This window comes from Scatophagus argus, chromosome 4, assembly GCF_020382885.2.
Source record: "Scatophagus argus isolate fScaArg1 chromosome 4, fScaArg1.pri, whole genome shotgun sequence".
Lineage (NCBI taxonomy): Eukaryota > Metazoa > Chordata > Actinopteri > Scatophagidae > Scatophagus > Scatophagus argus.
This window is the reverse complement of record NC_058496.1, coordinates 12,767,294-12,782,297: the sequence shown is the minus strand read 5'-3', so window position 1 is coordinate 12,782,297 and position 15,004 is coordinate 12,767,294. Positions and strand designations below refer to the sequence as shown.

The window sequence follows — 15,004 nt, the reverse complement described above, 5'->3', positions numbered from 1 at the left end:
GGAAATAATGAAATAAACGACGATGATCACGGTTATGGTGATGATGATGATGATGATGATGACGGTGATAGGTGTAAATACCACAAAACTGGCTGCTAATTAATTTGTTTTCGTTGGTTATTTACGGTAGTTTGAAATGGTGTTAGAGTTCTTTAACATGACTTGAATATGCTAAAAAAAAAAGTGTGTTGTACTCATTTCTCCATTTTCTTCAAAGATGGCTCTCAAGCATGTTGCTGTGATTTACATTCTGCATTGTGAGCCCATGCCATTATGAAACCCACTGTCCAAGAAAAATAACTTGTTATGATAATAAGGATTTTCATCCTAAGAAATGTGATTCCACGTTAGAATGTTTTTAATGGCTGTTTTATACACCAGATATCAGTTTCTCACAGCAGAGAAAGCACAGCTTTTTCTGAGGACATGACTGATGGCTCTGTTCCATTTACATTAAGTGTTCAATTAAATTGAATGGCAAGGGAGCGTGAAAAATACCAAGAGGCTGAAAGAGGCAAAACTAAATAGAATGCTGTCATGATTGATGTTATTGTTTTGACTTGTCAAAATGTCTGAAAATGGCCTACACTGAAGGGAGCACTTTTGCCAGTTCATTAAATGGTCCCATGATGTCACATAATTTTAGAAACATTTTTGAATAGCTACCCATTTTAATGTTTAGCCATAATATAAATGCCATCATACTGAAACACTGCTGAAAACATGTTTACAATGAATAGAAAGGCTCATCAAAAATTCATATAGTCTGTACTAAAAGTCCAAAACCAACCCCACAAAGCAGTGTATGTATGTATGTAATGGTCTGCTCTTATGAAGTACTTTTTACATGATAAATTCTCTTGTTATCAAGGGAAATGAGCCCTGGCATGTTGGTATTACACCATTCTTGGCTTGTGCATAATATAGCATCAAGTTTACATACTCTCAAGACTGGGTCCCCTCTCACTGGATCCCCTCTCAGGGGACTTCCGTTACCTAGCTGATAATTTAATAATTTGTTTTTCTGTAATTCTGTGAATAACTCCTATTTTATTTCATCAATTTTTCCCATCTATTTCAAACCACCTTGCTTTAGGCCAATCTTGATTTCATTCTACAGTTATATTATGAATCACTTTATAGCCCTTTTTTGTATGAATAGGCCTAAAGTGTAGGCCTGCGAGTCTCTTATGCCTGTTTGGACTTATTTTTATAAAATATTCCTTAATGCATTAATTTGTGCACATTCAGGTTCGTCAGGTTCTGACACGATTCCGTTTTAGCTTATCAAAGTTAAGTTGAGAAGCATCTTGTTTAGCCAGTGGGGTAATTCTCATAGACTAAACGGTTGAGCCGTGGCTTGACCGTTTGATACAAATATATATATATATATATATATATATATATAGAGAGAGAGAGAGAGAGAGAGAGAGAGAGAGAGAGAGAGAGAGAGAGAGAGAGAGAGAGAGAGGAGCGCGAGGGAGAGAGAGCGCGCGAGCATCCTCTGCGCCCGGTGTCGTTGGTTGCTCAGCCTCTCTAAGGAGGCTGCGATGGAAACAGGATGAAACTGACGGGATGTTTTTCCGAGGAAAGTGCCCCTGGGGTGTCGTTACCTGGCGGCTTTCCGGAGTGTTTCATTACCAGAACCATTTATTTGAGGAAAAAAGAGGACTGTGTTACAGTTTTGTCGAAGCCTGAGGATTATGGACCATTACAATAACGACCGGCTGCGTATCACGGTTTTGGATAACTGCTCGTATACTCTTTGTTCTTCTTTGTGGTCTTTTCTTTATTCACTAGTCTACAGCTTACGCGTTTTCAGCGCCTTCTCGCAGAACATTTTTCTCACAAGATGTTGAATTTAGCGCTCTCACGACGTGAAGGATATTCTTGGCACGTTATTTTTTGCTGTCGGACATGAAGGTGTAAGGTGCACAAACCTGTGGACAGGCGCCGTTTCGCAGACAGTATGATACGATATTTTGACATAACCGTTATTCTTTGTGTTACGCTCTATTGCGCATGCCTAGTGGTAGATATAGAACGCTGCCCGACGCCACTTCGCTCCGTCCTGGCCGTGATGTAGGAGCAAAAGTGATGGGAGCGGAGGAGTAAATAATGCGTTGGCAAAGTGGCAGTGTGGCGACTAAAGGATTTGACTTTAGATCCTTCACGAAATAGATTGTGCCATAAGCTGAAGAATGTCAGGGATACCAAATGCAGACGCTGAAGGAGTAGTCTCCAAAGTACAAGTGAAAAGGGAGATCAAGACAATCGTGGAGAATTTGGAAACCATCCTGGGAGACCTCAAGGATGTAGCCAAAGAGCTTAAAGAGGTAACTGAACAGGAAACACCACACAACGCCTTGCTTGTAAGCACAAGACTCCCATCTGTTATGTGAATTTTAAGAGCTTGGTATGTGCTCTTAAGCATCCTTGTCTGAGAGGACATGGGAGGCTCACGTCCACCTCACTGGGGCCTGAGAAAGGCTATGACCGGACACACACACACACACACACACACACACACACACACACACCAACACCAACACACAGACATGCACTTCCCCCTGCCCACTAATGTATGTGATCATTATCTCTAACATGAAACACATTTGGCACAGGAGGACATGGGGTGTGAAATCACAGGACAGCTTCTTCACCTAGACTCACAGGCTTTATAATGAAAGTGAGAAAATTTTAATCACAATTAATATTTAATGGACAAGCTGGTTCAACCAGGAAGGTGGTTTTGCATTGCATTTCATCATCTTAATGCTGACTGTTGTTTGGTCCAAATATTCTCTTGCCAAATAATAGAACAGTTGTCTTTTTACTTCATCTTTCTTTGTCGTTAATTATCTTTCACCACATGTCCATATTTATCACAGCCTCTCATCATCATTCTTCCTTTTTCTTTATCTCAAGTCTCCTTGTTAAAGATAAAAACTTTCCGAGCTGTCTGATTGTCAATTCTCAGTGATGCAGAGACAGGGGTGTTTGAAGGATTCAGGGATTATGTGAAGATATTTAATGTTTTTAATTACAGCAACTTATTCTCATATATAGAGCCAAGAATATCATGCAGCACCTCTGTGCAGAGAGGCGCTGCTTCCACTTCATTCACGTGTTACAGTGTTTGCTTCAAATCAGTATTTGCTCTGATGCCCGTCACTGAATCCCACCTCTGTTGTAACAACCTGCAGTCTTAGCTGCTTTTCTGTTTACATTCCTCTACTGGCCATACAGCAGGCATCCGGTCTGCTCTGCTGAACCTCTCACCCTAACATGACAGGCTGTCATTCTAATAAAAACCAATTGCGTACAGCCTCTGGTTCCTACATTATGGATGGGGAGTCGACGCAGCATCTGTCTCCTTCTGTCTCTCTTCTCCCCTTACTCTGTTTTTGCAACTTGAGCTGAATTAGACTTCATTTTTCTTTTTCACCACGTTAAAATGTCTCACAGGAGGAATCAGAGATAAATGAGAACAATAAAGCATTATAATCTGTCTATTGCGATTTCTTTGTGACGTGCCCTCTTTCTTTTTCTTTTTCTTTTTTTAATTTTTTTTTTTTTTTTTTTTTTTGGCTTGCAGGAAATTGTGTAGAGGATCAGTTATTCTGACACCACACACACTGAAAACATACCTCGAGGGGGTGTTACTATCAAAGCCAGTGTTTGGGGTATAATCCATTTGAAATGCAGTTATCTGTTATAACTCACAGACAGGGCTGGAACCGAGCCTGGCTCTGAGGAGTGACCCTGCCCAGATGCTTGGCACAGCCACTGACGCTGCCTGGCCTACAGCAGAGGCTGCACACTGGGATACTGGTATTACCTCTTGTGTGTGTCCCAACAAATTATCCATTAAAAGACGACATGGAGTGTTAAGCTCTGCTGCCGTCTTTGCCCTGGCATTCTGTCTTCTCTTTATCTGCCCCTCTCCTCACCACTCTCTCCATTTCTCTCAGCCTCTTCTCAAGCCGCTGTTTGGATACATATTTCAAACCCTCAGATGATAGCAATGGTGTTTTACAGTGGACTAATGTACTGAGTACTCTGAGATGAGCATTACTAATTCAGGAATTGAACATAAGCACATTGTCGTTATTGTAATTCATTTCATGAATGCTGTAAATGAAAATACCTTCCTTTCTGGTTGAGTTTTTCTCAGGTTATTTCAAGAGTCACTTACAGCCGTGCTACTAAACTTAAGTGTGCTCAGCTCAACTTATATCAGACTTTCTTTGGACTCACTGAGTGCTGGATGGTCAATAGTCAGGCAGCCAGTAATAAAATGTCCAAGACCCAACTTCAGTTCTGGGCACTGAAGCAATAATAACCACACCAAGGGAAGAGAACCAGGAAGAAACTCCTCTCCAGAGGGAATGTTTTTGGATAGATCTGGCTGAAGAACATGAACATTTTTAATTACTGAATATCAGTTATTAGTTTCCAGGAGAGTTTAGCACCATATTCATTCTGTTAGTCTGTCATAAGCTCCCTTTTAAAACATAATCCCCATGTAAGGGTGATTTGGCGGCACTTTTGCCAGTAGAGTCGTGGTGGAAGAGGTGCATACAGCCTCATTCTGTGCCCACAGTGGCCTCATTACTTTCAAGGCAGTGCATCACCTTCATTTCCCTAAAGTCAAACTCTACAAAATCATTTCCAGATTCTGCCTGTGATAGATGCAGACTCTCCCCTGTGTCTCTAGTACTCTCATCCTGGAGATGTCCTGTTTGTCCACTTATAACAGTTCAATTATCAAGATATTGTTGAATATTTTCAAAATGGTAATCAAAGCGGATCCTGTGAATGCTGTTTTTTTTTATTTTATTTTTTATGAGAGAATGATAATAACCTGTCTGAAACTAAAGCCAAAATAACAAACTTTGTCACTTTTGCAGCACACAGGTTTATCCTTCTCCACTCCAAGCTGGATTGTCTGGCTGTGGGAGGTGATGCATCTCAGACTTGGAAAATGGAGATTCATAATATGTACCTTTACATTGGAATCAAGCTTTAGCCACCCAACTTGTGCAACATTTATTATGTGTACATGGAACAAATATATGGTAGAGTAACTGTGTCCAAGAATGTGCCTACAATGCAAGTGGTGGCTTTAAGTAGATAGGATGTGATCACGTGTGGCACAGAAAATAAACACGGAGGGGATTTTTTTAGGAATCCGGTCTTAGTATACCACTGTAGGTCACTATTTAGTTGTGTAGTGAACTCTTTGATGGGCTTAGATTGATGCATATTGATTGGTGGATGTACTGTGTATGTGTAATGAGTATTATCTCACCTTCTGCTGATGCATCCTTACTACTGTTTCCAGTATTGCTTGTTGCCTTTAAAGTACCAACAAGCCAAATTTCTGCTCCAGCAGTTCTTAAATATTTTTTGCAGGCCGTGAAAGCAAATTTCCTCTTGGATGACAAAGGAAATATCTTTGGATGTAAATATCTACTTTATACATGAGATCCCGAGACAAAATCTTGTATTAGTTTCTGTTGCGCTGAGCAGAACCTTTCTGCCATTTTCTCTTTATTGCAAATTTGTTTAACCCCCACCCCTCCCCCTTGTAATCAAGATCTGCAGAGAACTGTATTCATAAATGATCTTACAGTTCAAGATTGCAAAAAAAATCAAATAGATAGTTCTTTCTTTGGCCCTATTCACTCGGATATGTCATAGTGAATTTCTTATGTCTCCACCCTCATAGAGTTTTTGTTCTTTTATATCATGCTATGAATATATTTCGGATCTTTCTGGAAAATATCATCTTTTTTTCCTTTGGCTTTCTGTCATACCACGATTGCTTTTTTTGAAATGAATGCAAACCATGATGAATTGTTTTTTTGTGCTGTTGCAAAGATTTGCAGTTCTTTTGTCAGCAGACATGGATCTTCTTTCAATAGCATTTGTTTCCATTTTCCATGTGATATGTGGAGTAAGTTATTCTTTTTTTTTTTTTTTGCAAAATTTTAAAGACTCTTATCTGTCTCTGGCTTTCTCAATTCCATTAAGCATTTGTGCTGATTTTTCTCAATAACTGACTGACAGTTTATTGATTTTTCATATCTGCCTCCTTTCCTATTGTGTTATATTCCTGTGTTTCTGCACTGTTTTGCTGCAGATAGTTTTTATATTTTCTGTTCATTCTTAACACTGGTTTTGTATCATAAATGATATTGTTTGTGTCTTGGCTTGCAGCATATGATTGGTATTGTTACCTCTCTCAGTTCTGATGGTGCATGGGATTGTTGTAGTATATCATTTATGTCCAAGTCTGGCAGGCTCATGGGTGTTCCCATAAATTGCAGTGATATTTCTTTTCTCCCCGGAGTGATTGTCCTAGCAATATGTTTATCAGTCTTAAATCTCACTAATCAGTCTTTTAAATAAAAGTGTCTCTCCTTTAAATATTATACAATAAGCTTTTTGATTCATTAATTCAGAACTCGACGAGATAAAGACATCAGCCCTACAGGAACCTATTTTCATTTTTTTGTCCTCTAAATTTCTACCCAGATCATCATTCTTTCCTGGTCATCACTGTCATAGTGCTTTTATGAAGATGAAATTATTGTAGGTGATATTTCTTCCTCTCACGTCATATTGTTTCTTATTCCTGACCTCAGCTGTCCCAGTGACTCTTCCTCTTCTTGTCATCAGGTTGTTCATGACATTGACACCCTGACTGGTGACCTGCAACTGGAGGAGGACGGACTGACAGACAGTTCTAAGACAGACACGCTCAACTCCAGTTCAAGTTCCACCACCACCACTACCACTGCTTCCAGCCTGGAGAAGATGAAAGTCTTCCCTGATGACTGCATTTTCAGACTACCTGCCCCGGTTGCTCCAGTCCCTGTTAACCCCCCTGCGGTCTTGACTGTACTCAAGAAACCCCACCCTCCCCTTCCACCTCCCAGACTTACCCCACTGAGAGCCGAGGATCACAACATAAAGAATCTGCCTCATCCAACGTTAGTGTTATCAGGGAATATGTCCAAGGCTACTGGGTCTGTAATAAGGAATGGCGGGGTTTTTCCATTGAAACCAAACAGGGATCTATTCTCCTCCACACCGTGTTTCATTTCCAGTGACAGCGGAATCCCTGAGTCAGGTCTTGTTCCGACATTACCCAGGCCCATGCCTCTTCTCCACCACGAAAAGAACAAATGCCCCAAGGACCCTGGCAGGGAATCTCGTGAGAGGGAGCGTGTCCGTTTCAGTGAGAAGGTCCAGTACCATGGCTACTGCCCGGACTGTGACCTCCAGTATGATGTGGACGACACAGAACTACACTTACAGGCTGAGCTGAATGACTTGAGGCTCAGCCCAGTGCATTGCTGCTCTTCTTCCTCCCCTCCTGCTCATGCTCTTCCACATGAACTAATGCTGGAAAATGGAGGCCTCTCGGTCAGCCACAGTTTCCCGCCAACGTTAAACACTCCTCTACCTTGTGTGCCTCCTCACCCGCCTTCCCTCAAGCCCCAGAAAACAATCCTACGCAAGTCAACAACTACCACGGTTTGACACCGAACCTCTTGTTCTGTCTAATTTAAACATTCTTGAATCATTCATAGTATTTTCTACTTTATGAGCGCTATCTACTCCAGTTGAACTTTGGATTATCCAAACAGAAGGAGAAAGGGTTGGGAAATAGGAAACAAAAGAATGGATAAAGTGAGGGGAACAGAGAAAAAGGCATCGTCATAGGCGCTGAGACATACTCAGAAACATCAGGAAGAAGCGGTAAGTGTTTGTGCATGTATGAATATGTTTGTCAGAAAGAAAGAGGGAGAGAGAAGTAGAAAGAGCAATTTCATGTGTGCACTGAGGCATATCTGCAAGCCTGTCTGCATACAAGTTTATTTGTTTATGTACTGTATTCTTGTGTGTGTATATATTTGCAGGTGCGTGCAAAGGCTTATGTGTGCAGTGTGTGACGTTTGTAGACAGTGAACATCGAGTGAAAAATGAACAGGGACTTTAAAGGTTTCACAAAAGACCGCTGACAACACTAAAACTAAATTGTATCTGTGTCTTTCTGGAAGCTCTCAGTCTCAAACTCAGGAAGTTCTTTCAGAGAGGGGCTCTAATTAATTCATGCCCTTCTGGATGAAACAAGAAAACTCGCTTCCCTCAGATTTTATCCAAAGCCTTCTAGTTATCCCCATACACTGACACCTACTATGCGCAAGTAACTTTTCACCACATATGCATAAATAAAGGCTGTTCCAGGATAAAAGTCATCGCAGTCAGGTAGTGGCATCTACACCCTCACACAAGGCTGCCCACATGAATAATTACGGTTGGGAGACAGACATGTAACTTCACACATCCTATTCATTCATTACCTCTACAAATCCCATTTTGCTGACATGTCAGAGCGTGGGAGTGAAAAAAAGGGAGTGAAAATGTGACATGATGGGCTGTCAAGAGAAAGAAGTCTCAAATGACAAAACTTCCATTTTGATTTGTGCCTACTGACAACTTTACAACAAATCCTAATTGAAAAATCTTGAATTTAATTTTCTAATATAATTCATGTTTAGCAACTCAACTCCTATTTGTGTAGACCCCCACTATCACTCACTCTGATTTCTGCAAGACTAAATGGACTGCAAGCTAATGAAATCTGCTTTTGACTAGAGAGAATCAGGCAGAAAATATGTTGGACTTTATTTCCTTATAGGGATGTAAATCAGCAGTAATATAATACCATCTCACTTTATATGAGAAATTGGTAGGCTCCACTTTATTAGCTTTTATTAAGAAGCGTATTTAATAAAGCCTGTGTTTCCTGTCTGTGTGCGATCTCGGTGTGCATGTGTCTGAAATCATTTTCAAAACAAGTGTCAAGGAACATTCATCTGTGTATGCATGTGTGTGTTGGTCTGTGCATGTGTGAGTGTGTGCCCACATTTGTGTGTGTATGAGTGCTTGTGTATAGGTGTGTGTAAAAGTACATGTCATTTTGGCAGACTTGGGGAGACAGCATACCCTGGAGTTGGATGAGAATAGTAGCACCTTCCTCCCAGCGATGCCCTTAATTAGTCGGATTAGACTACAGGAGATAACAGTACTGCCTCAGATAGCCTTTGTACCAACATTAGCCTTGAACTGCTGCGGCACATATTTTTTTATGATAAACAGAGAGAGAGAGAGAGAGAGAGAGGACAGGCTAACAAAGAGTAAGAAAAGGAGGAGAAGGACAGAGCATGTGTGGGTTGCAGTTGTGTGTGCTTAGGTGACAGAATGTTATACAAGCGTACATACATACACACATACATTTAAAATGTTTATCTTAGAAAAAAGCCAGAAAATCAGGATATGAAATAGCACACTGATGACTAAATGCAATGCATGACCTCGCTGGCCTTACAAATCTAAAATCGGCGTCTGGATTAGAGATCAGTGGATATTCAGCCATGAGGAAAACAAGAAAGAGTGAGAGAGTGGGGAGTAAGGACAGCGGGTAGATAAAGTGTGGGATAGACAGAGAGGGAGAGAGAAAAGAGAGCATTTGTGATGGAGAGAAGCAGCGAGAGGTTGTGAAAGAGAAACGGTAATGCGGTGGAGGCTGATGCTGTTTTGGCGGTTTTGTGTTACTGTATAGGTGCATATGCGAATGCACGTTTGTCGTCAAGATGATTGCTCTCAGTGTAGAACACTGACTATATTTACCTTGTATTAATGGATCTTAATGAGTCTGGTAGCAGTATGCTCACACACACACACACACATACAGGGGCACATTCCGATAAATATACAGGCCAAATCAGAGCAGTGTGCTGCACAATGGATTGCAGCCAGTATCATCAATAGATGCAGCTCGTATGGGCTTTTGCAACTGTACCACTGCTTTACTATCTAATGCACTATTCAATGTGTTGACAGAGTTATCTTGGACTTGTAGGGTTAAGGGAACATATTGAAAATGTTAAATGCTATCAAAACACAAGCAGGTGTGCAAGAACCTCATCTAAATAAAAGAAAGGTGATTTACGAGACAGATACTGTGAGCTTTCAGTACTCACGCATATTTAGATGCTCAGTGCTGAGGAAATATTTTGTTTTGTTTTGTTCTCAGCCATATAAGCAGTGGATATTGTTAGACTTAATAAATAATCTCAAGTTATATCCTGCCATACCTTACTTTTAATCTCCCACATATTCTTTCAATATGCTGTTAAAATGTATTGGAAATTCCATATTAAAGCCATTATTTTACTTTAATCAGCTCAAACATTTACCAATCACCTCAAACTTATAGAGAGAGCAGAGTGATGGAAAAGACATTAATGTGAATACATTAATGGCACCCAGAGTGAGATGTGGGAGAAACAGTTTGTGGAGGCTGATTGGTTCATGTTGCAAAAACGGACCCCTTGTGTGTGAACTCATTGCTCATTGTTTGATGCAATCTTGAGTCTAAGAAAAACATTGTGATACTGTGAAACATAAATAAAACAGAATGGGATAATTTGCTAATCCTTTCTGACATGTATTCAATTGAAAACAGTACAAAGACACACAAGTTTCATGAATTTGCTCACTCACTCATGAGCAAGGATTGGGCGAGGTTCACCACTTTATGAAAGACATGACTGCATAAATGATATTACTGTATAGGCTCGGGAACACTACATAAAAGTGCTGTGTCCTACCATTTTGGGAATTGGGGTTATACATCAATGACTTGTTATCAGCTTCTGTAACACAGAAATCATTCCTCCTCTGACCAGGGGTGTAGGAGTTTATCCCTGTTTTTTTTATAATGGCTATCTGAGCTCCAGCGCTCCAGGCTTGAGGATGAAGTTGTAATGGGCAGGGAGGAGGTGGATCTTCACCGCCTCCATCATGAGTCAGGACTGACTCAACTGTACTGACCTACTCCCTACAGCTCACAGCTCTGGTTCATAGCCCACCTCTCTATCTCTCTCACAGACTCGCTCTCTCTCATGCTGTCTTCATTTCTTTCTTCCTCTCCCTTTGGATGATGCTTCACTCCCACTCGACAGCAGCTGTATGCATAACAATCTCTCAGTGCACATGTATCTCTATATACATGTGGGTGAGGCATCTATTATTAAAATATATCTGACGCTTTGCACAGCAAATACATTTGGCATCATTTCCATTTCTGTGTTTAATCAAAAAGTTCACTGACTTTTTCTTTCCAGAGCTGCAGCTCCTTCTGTTGCTGTCCTTCACTTTTTACCTTTGAATTACAAATGACCTTCCGTAGGGATGAAAAAATCTTCTTCTCCTGGTTTTTATGCATCAACTAATAAATTATGTGTAGAGTAGCTCCTCTATTTAATGGTTGTGTGTGGTTTTCTATTTCAACCCCACATCCTGCTTAATGTGGTTCACCTCATATTATTGGCTTAATAAGAGAACCTGCTGCTTCCATAATTTATTCAAAACCACATAGAACCAAATGTTTAGGTCTGCACGCTTACATTTGTAAGTGGAAACCTGTTAAAGTGATTTGTTGCCCTATAACAAAATAATCATATGTGTGTTTATCGTACTTCTGATTATTGTATTGTCTTCATACTATTTTCCAACCTGGCAAGTGTGCAACGTGCAATAAAACTCAATAAATGTGTCAGAGTGAGACACACATTTGCCAGTGAATATTAATTAGCTGTTGTTTCTCCATCTGATTGTTGGTGGTGATAGTCTGCCAAGAGACACAGTTGTCTGTTTGCATGCATCATTTACTTTGATTTTTGTTCCCCTCAACTGACTACACTTCGTTATTATTATTGAAAATGAAAATGTTATGAGGAAAAATGAATATGAAAATAAAGCCAGATAACTGTGGTGTTGCGTGCCAGAGGCATTACTTCTATAATGGAGATACTGTATTCAAAGTTCATTGGAATACAAAATAGACATGACCTACATTGCCAAACATCAGAGCATTCAAAAACAAATCTGGTGCAGACTGGGCATGGATACTGGCTCGTCTTGGTGCATCTTTATCTATGACTCAGACAAAGTCATGATGTGGGAAAGTGAGTGGGTATGATTGCGTGTCCTTGTCCTTGTCAAAATGTGTGTGCATATTCATATGAATACATATTAATGTTAAAGGGATACATGTCGTGCATGTGTTTAAAAGGTGTATGGTAGGGGAAAAGGCTTGCATTACTTCCCATGCATGGGTGTGAGAAAAGGGCTTGAGATGGCTCAGTGCGACTTAGAAAGCACTGGGGCTGAAGCAAACTTAATCTGATGATTTTACGCTGCTTTGGAGATTGTTAAAAGTTAGAGGCATCAGCTGCACCTTGTGCAGGGAAGGTACACAGTATCTCAACAACAGGATGAGATCTGTGAGAGCCACAATGACCCAGATGGGTCCTCTGCTCATTGAACCACTCCAGACTTGACTAAGAAACACTGAAAAAATGGCAGCTATTTAAAAAGAGACATTAGAATATGCAATTGTCTTTTCACAAAAAGGAAGGGTTTTTATTCCACAGAGGAAAATGTGCTAGGCGACTCAGTCCTATTAACTTTGATGACTTGTGCGTGTGTGTCTGGGTGCTTGTGTGTAGGCAGTGATACCTTGGTGTATTTTCATTTTGTTCTGCGAGAAGCAACTGTTGGTGCTGTGACTGCTGTGTCAAGTGGCTCTCCTCTGTGCAGTCAGATATTCACACTAATGTGTTTCCTCTTTTTCCTCTGCAGGGCCCATTGAGATACATGAGATACAAGTGGAAGGGGTGCTTGTTTCATACAGCAATCGGGGCTGGTCGATCAGTGAGGGAGGAGCCAGAGTCAAGGCCAAACATCAACCTTTTTTTACATAAAGCACTAATGGCTCTCAACCACAGGGAGACAAGATCATTCAAAAAATTCATACTTTGACTTTTGAGCACTGAATGACCTCTAGGCACATTTGTGCCAGGGCAATGTTGATAAGGAATGGTATCCACTGTATGTATGTGCATACAGTTGTGGAGGGGATATTTTTGTTACAGAGAAACAGTTAAAATTTAGAATGCTGCTGAAACCCTATCATCAAAAGTAAAGAGGCAAGTATAGATGAAGAGGTAGAAGATGGGGTGAAATGATGTCAGCCAATTTCTGATTGATGTCTACACAGACTTTTGCTCTGTGCATACTCAGATGGAAATCAATAGCTCCACTCAACCGATGGAATTAGCCTTTCAGGAATTGTAATTGTTTGTGAGCCTGACAGGTCTGACTGTGAGAAAAACGCTGCTTTGCTGGACTGAAGACAAGGTGAAAATAATATTATGTCAGTATGCACAATCACAATTTATTTTTGGAAAGACTAATGGTTTGAAATGAATGACGATGTGGTCACTGACCTGTGTCCAAACATTAAGTTCATTGTACAAAATCAAAATCTGTGTGCTCAACTGGTGCCATGCAAACTATGTTTTTGTTTTTTTGTTTTTCACAACAGCATGCAGAGATGGAGTGTAGTGGCATTGTTAGAGCTTTAAAGGATCCTTGAGGAAGTAATAATTTGCATCAAATTTTCTTTGTACACAAATCTACATGTACATGTTTGATATCTATATATTTCAGGCATTTTTCTACAGAGACTTTAACATTTAAAGAAATGATATTTTTGATATTGTGTTAGATGACTGAGAGGTATTTTGATGAAAACTGACATTCCCTTGAGGTGCGTGTTTTTCAGCAGCTCTTAGCAGGATGAGTCAAATATTTAGTACCAGGATGGTGTTTGTATGGATGGACATCAAGTGCTTCAGTCTTATCACGTCAAGAAACTTTACAGAATGAGCTGTATTGTGAGAAAGAAGGTGTAATGATGAGAAGATAAACGGCGTAAACCAAATACCTAGTTGTGCTTTATCAGACGGGAGGTATGGGGATGAATGAATGCATGACTGACTCTTCAGTTTGTCCTGCCATCACTGTGTTTTTCTATGCATTTCTGTGGAGAGGCTGTCTGTTGGTGAGTCCAACATGCACGGTGCTCTGCTCTCCTTATTATAAAGTTGAGAAGTTTTCCTATCATTTCCCCACATGATGTCCATCAGCTTATTTCTGCAGCCACCAAAACCTGACATTTGTCTTGGGTTTTAACACATTGCTTAGGCCAATGCGTCAGTGGTAATTAAATAATAATAGTAATAATAATAATCAATTTTAATCATATAGCACTTTTCAAACCCAGAGATTACAAAGTGCTTTGCAAGGTGAAAAAATAAAGAAACGGGGAATAAAAAGGAAGAATGTTAATACAGTATATATAGGTGATCACTTTTTTTTTTTTTTTTTTTTGAGATCAATAAAAGGGTGAGAAACGGATGCTGGGGAGCAACAAAACTTTTTTGATGCACACAGCCTCTCTCCACATTCAGACCGGAGGCACCACACATGTAAACTCCACCTCTTTGTTCTCACTGGACACAGAGACTGAATTCATGACCAAACTCTGGATCAACCAAGAATAAGTTTTAAAGATAATTAGAATGTCTCAAAAAGCTGTGAGTGGTATTTTGTTCTGTGTGTCCACAAACTGTTGGAAAATAACTTGTGAGAAGTAAACACTTTACACTTAATGTCAGCGTGTCTGTGCATATTTTATGGAAGGAACAATAACTTCAAGTAGAGAAAGTGTTGATTTTCATGTCTGTATTCTTTCTTATAAGCTGTGCTCTTACAAATTAATCTTTAAGAATACCAAGACTGTGAACTGGGTGTCAAATAGAAGAAATGAAACTGAATGTGATAGTATCACACTTAATCAAAGTTGCAAAAAGCAGTGTGAGCAGACCATTCGGAAAGATAAATACACTTAATATGACATCAGCAGCTGCATTAGTTAATTGAAGATTAGCGTGACGAGACAGCGGGCTGGCGGTGCTGAGGACCATTAGAATGAATTCATGGTGGCTTGTGGTGGTCATACGTGCTATAACACAGGCCAAAGCCAGCAGTTCAGCATCTCTGAAATGAAGGACTT

General features: G+C 40.1%; 1 protein-coding gene across 2 annotated transcripts; it reads left to right on the top strand.

Annotated features, from left to right (window-relative positions):
• The first annotated feature begins 1,539 nt into the window (after positions 1-1,539).
• On the top strand, positions 1,540-14,581 carry prr16 (proline rich 16). Of its 2 annotated transcripts, none has more exons than XM_046387829.1 (3): positions 1,540-2,336; positions 6,688-7,773; positions 12,727-14,581. In XM_046387829.1, the coding sequence occupies exons 1-2, from the start codon at positions 2,202-2,204 to the stop codon at positions 7,552-7,554; spliced, it is 1,002 nt and encodes a 333-aa protein (XP_046243785.1). In that variant the 5' UTR covers positions 1,540-2,201; the 3' UTR covers positions 7,555-7,773; positions 12,727-14,581. The 2 variants fall into 2 exon arrangements, with proteins under 2 accessions (XP_046243785.1, XP_046243786.1); XM_046387830.1 differs by lacking the exon at positions 12,727-14,581 and adding an exon at positions 7,935-8,829.
• The last annotated feature ends 423 nt before the right edge of the window (positions 14,582-15,004 follow it).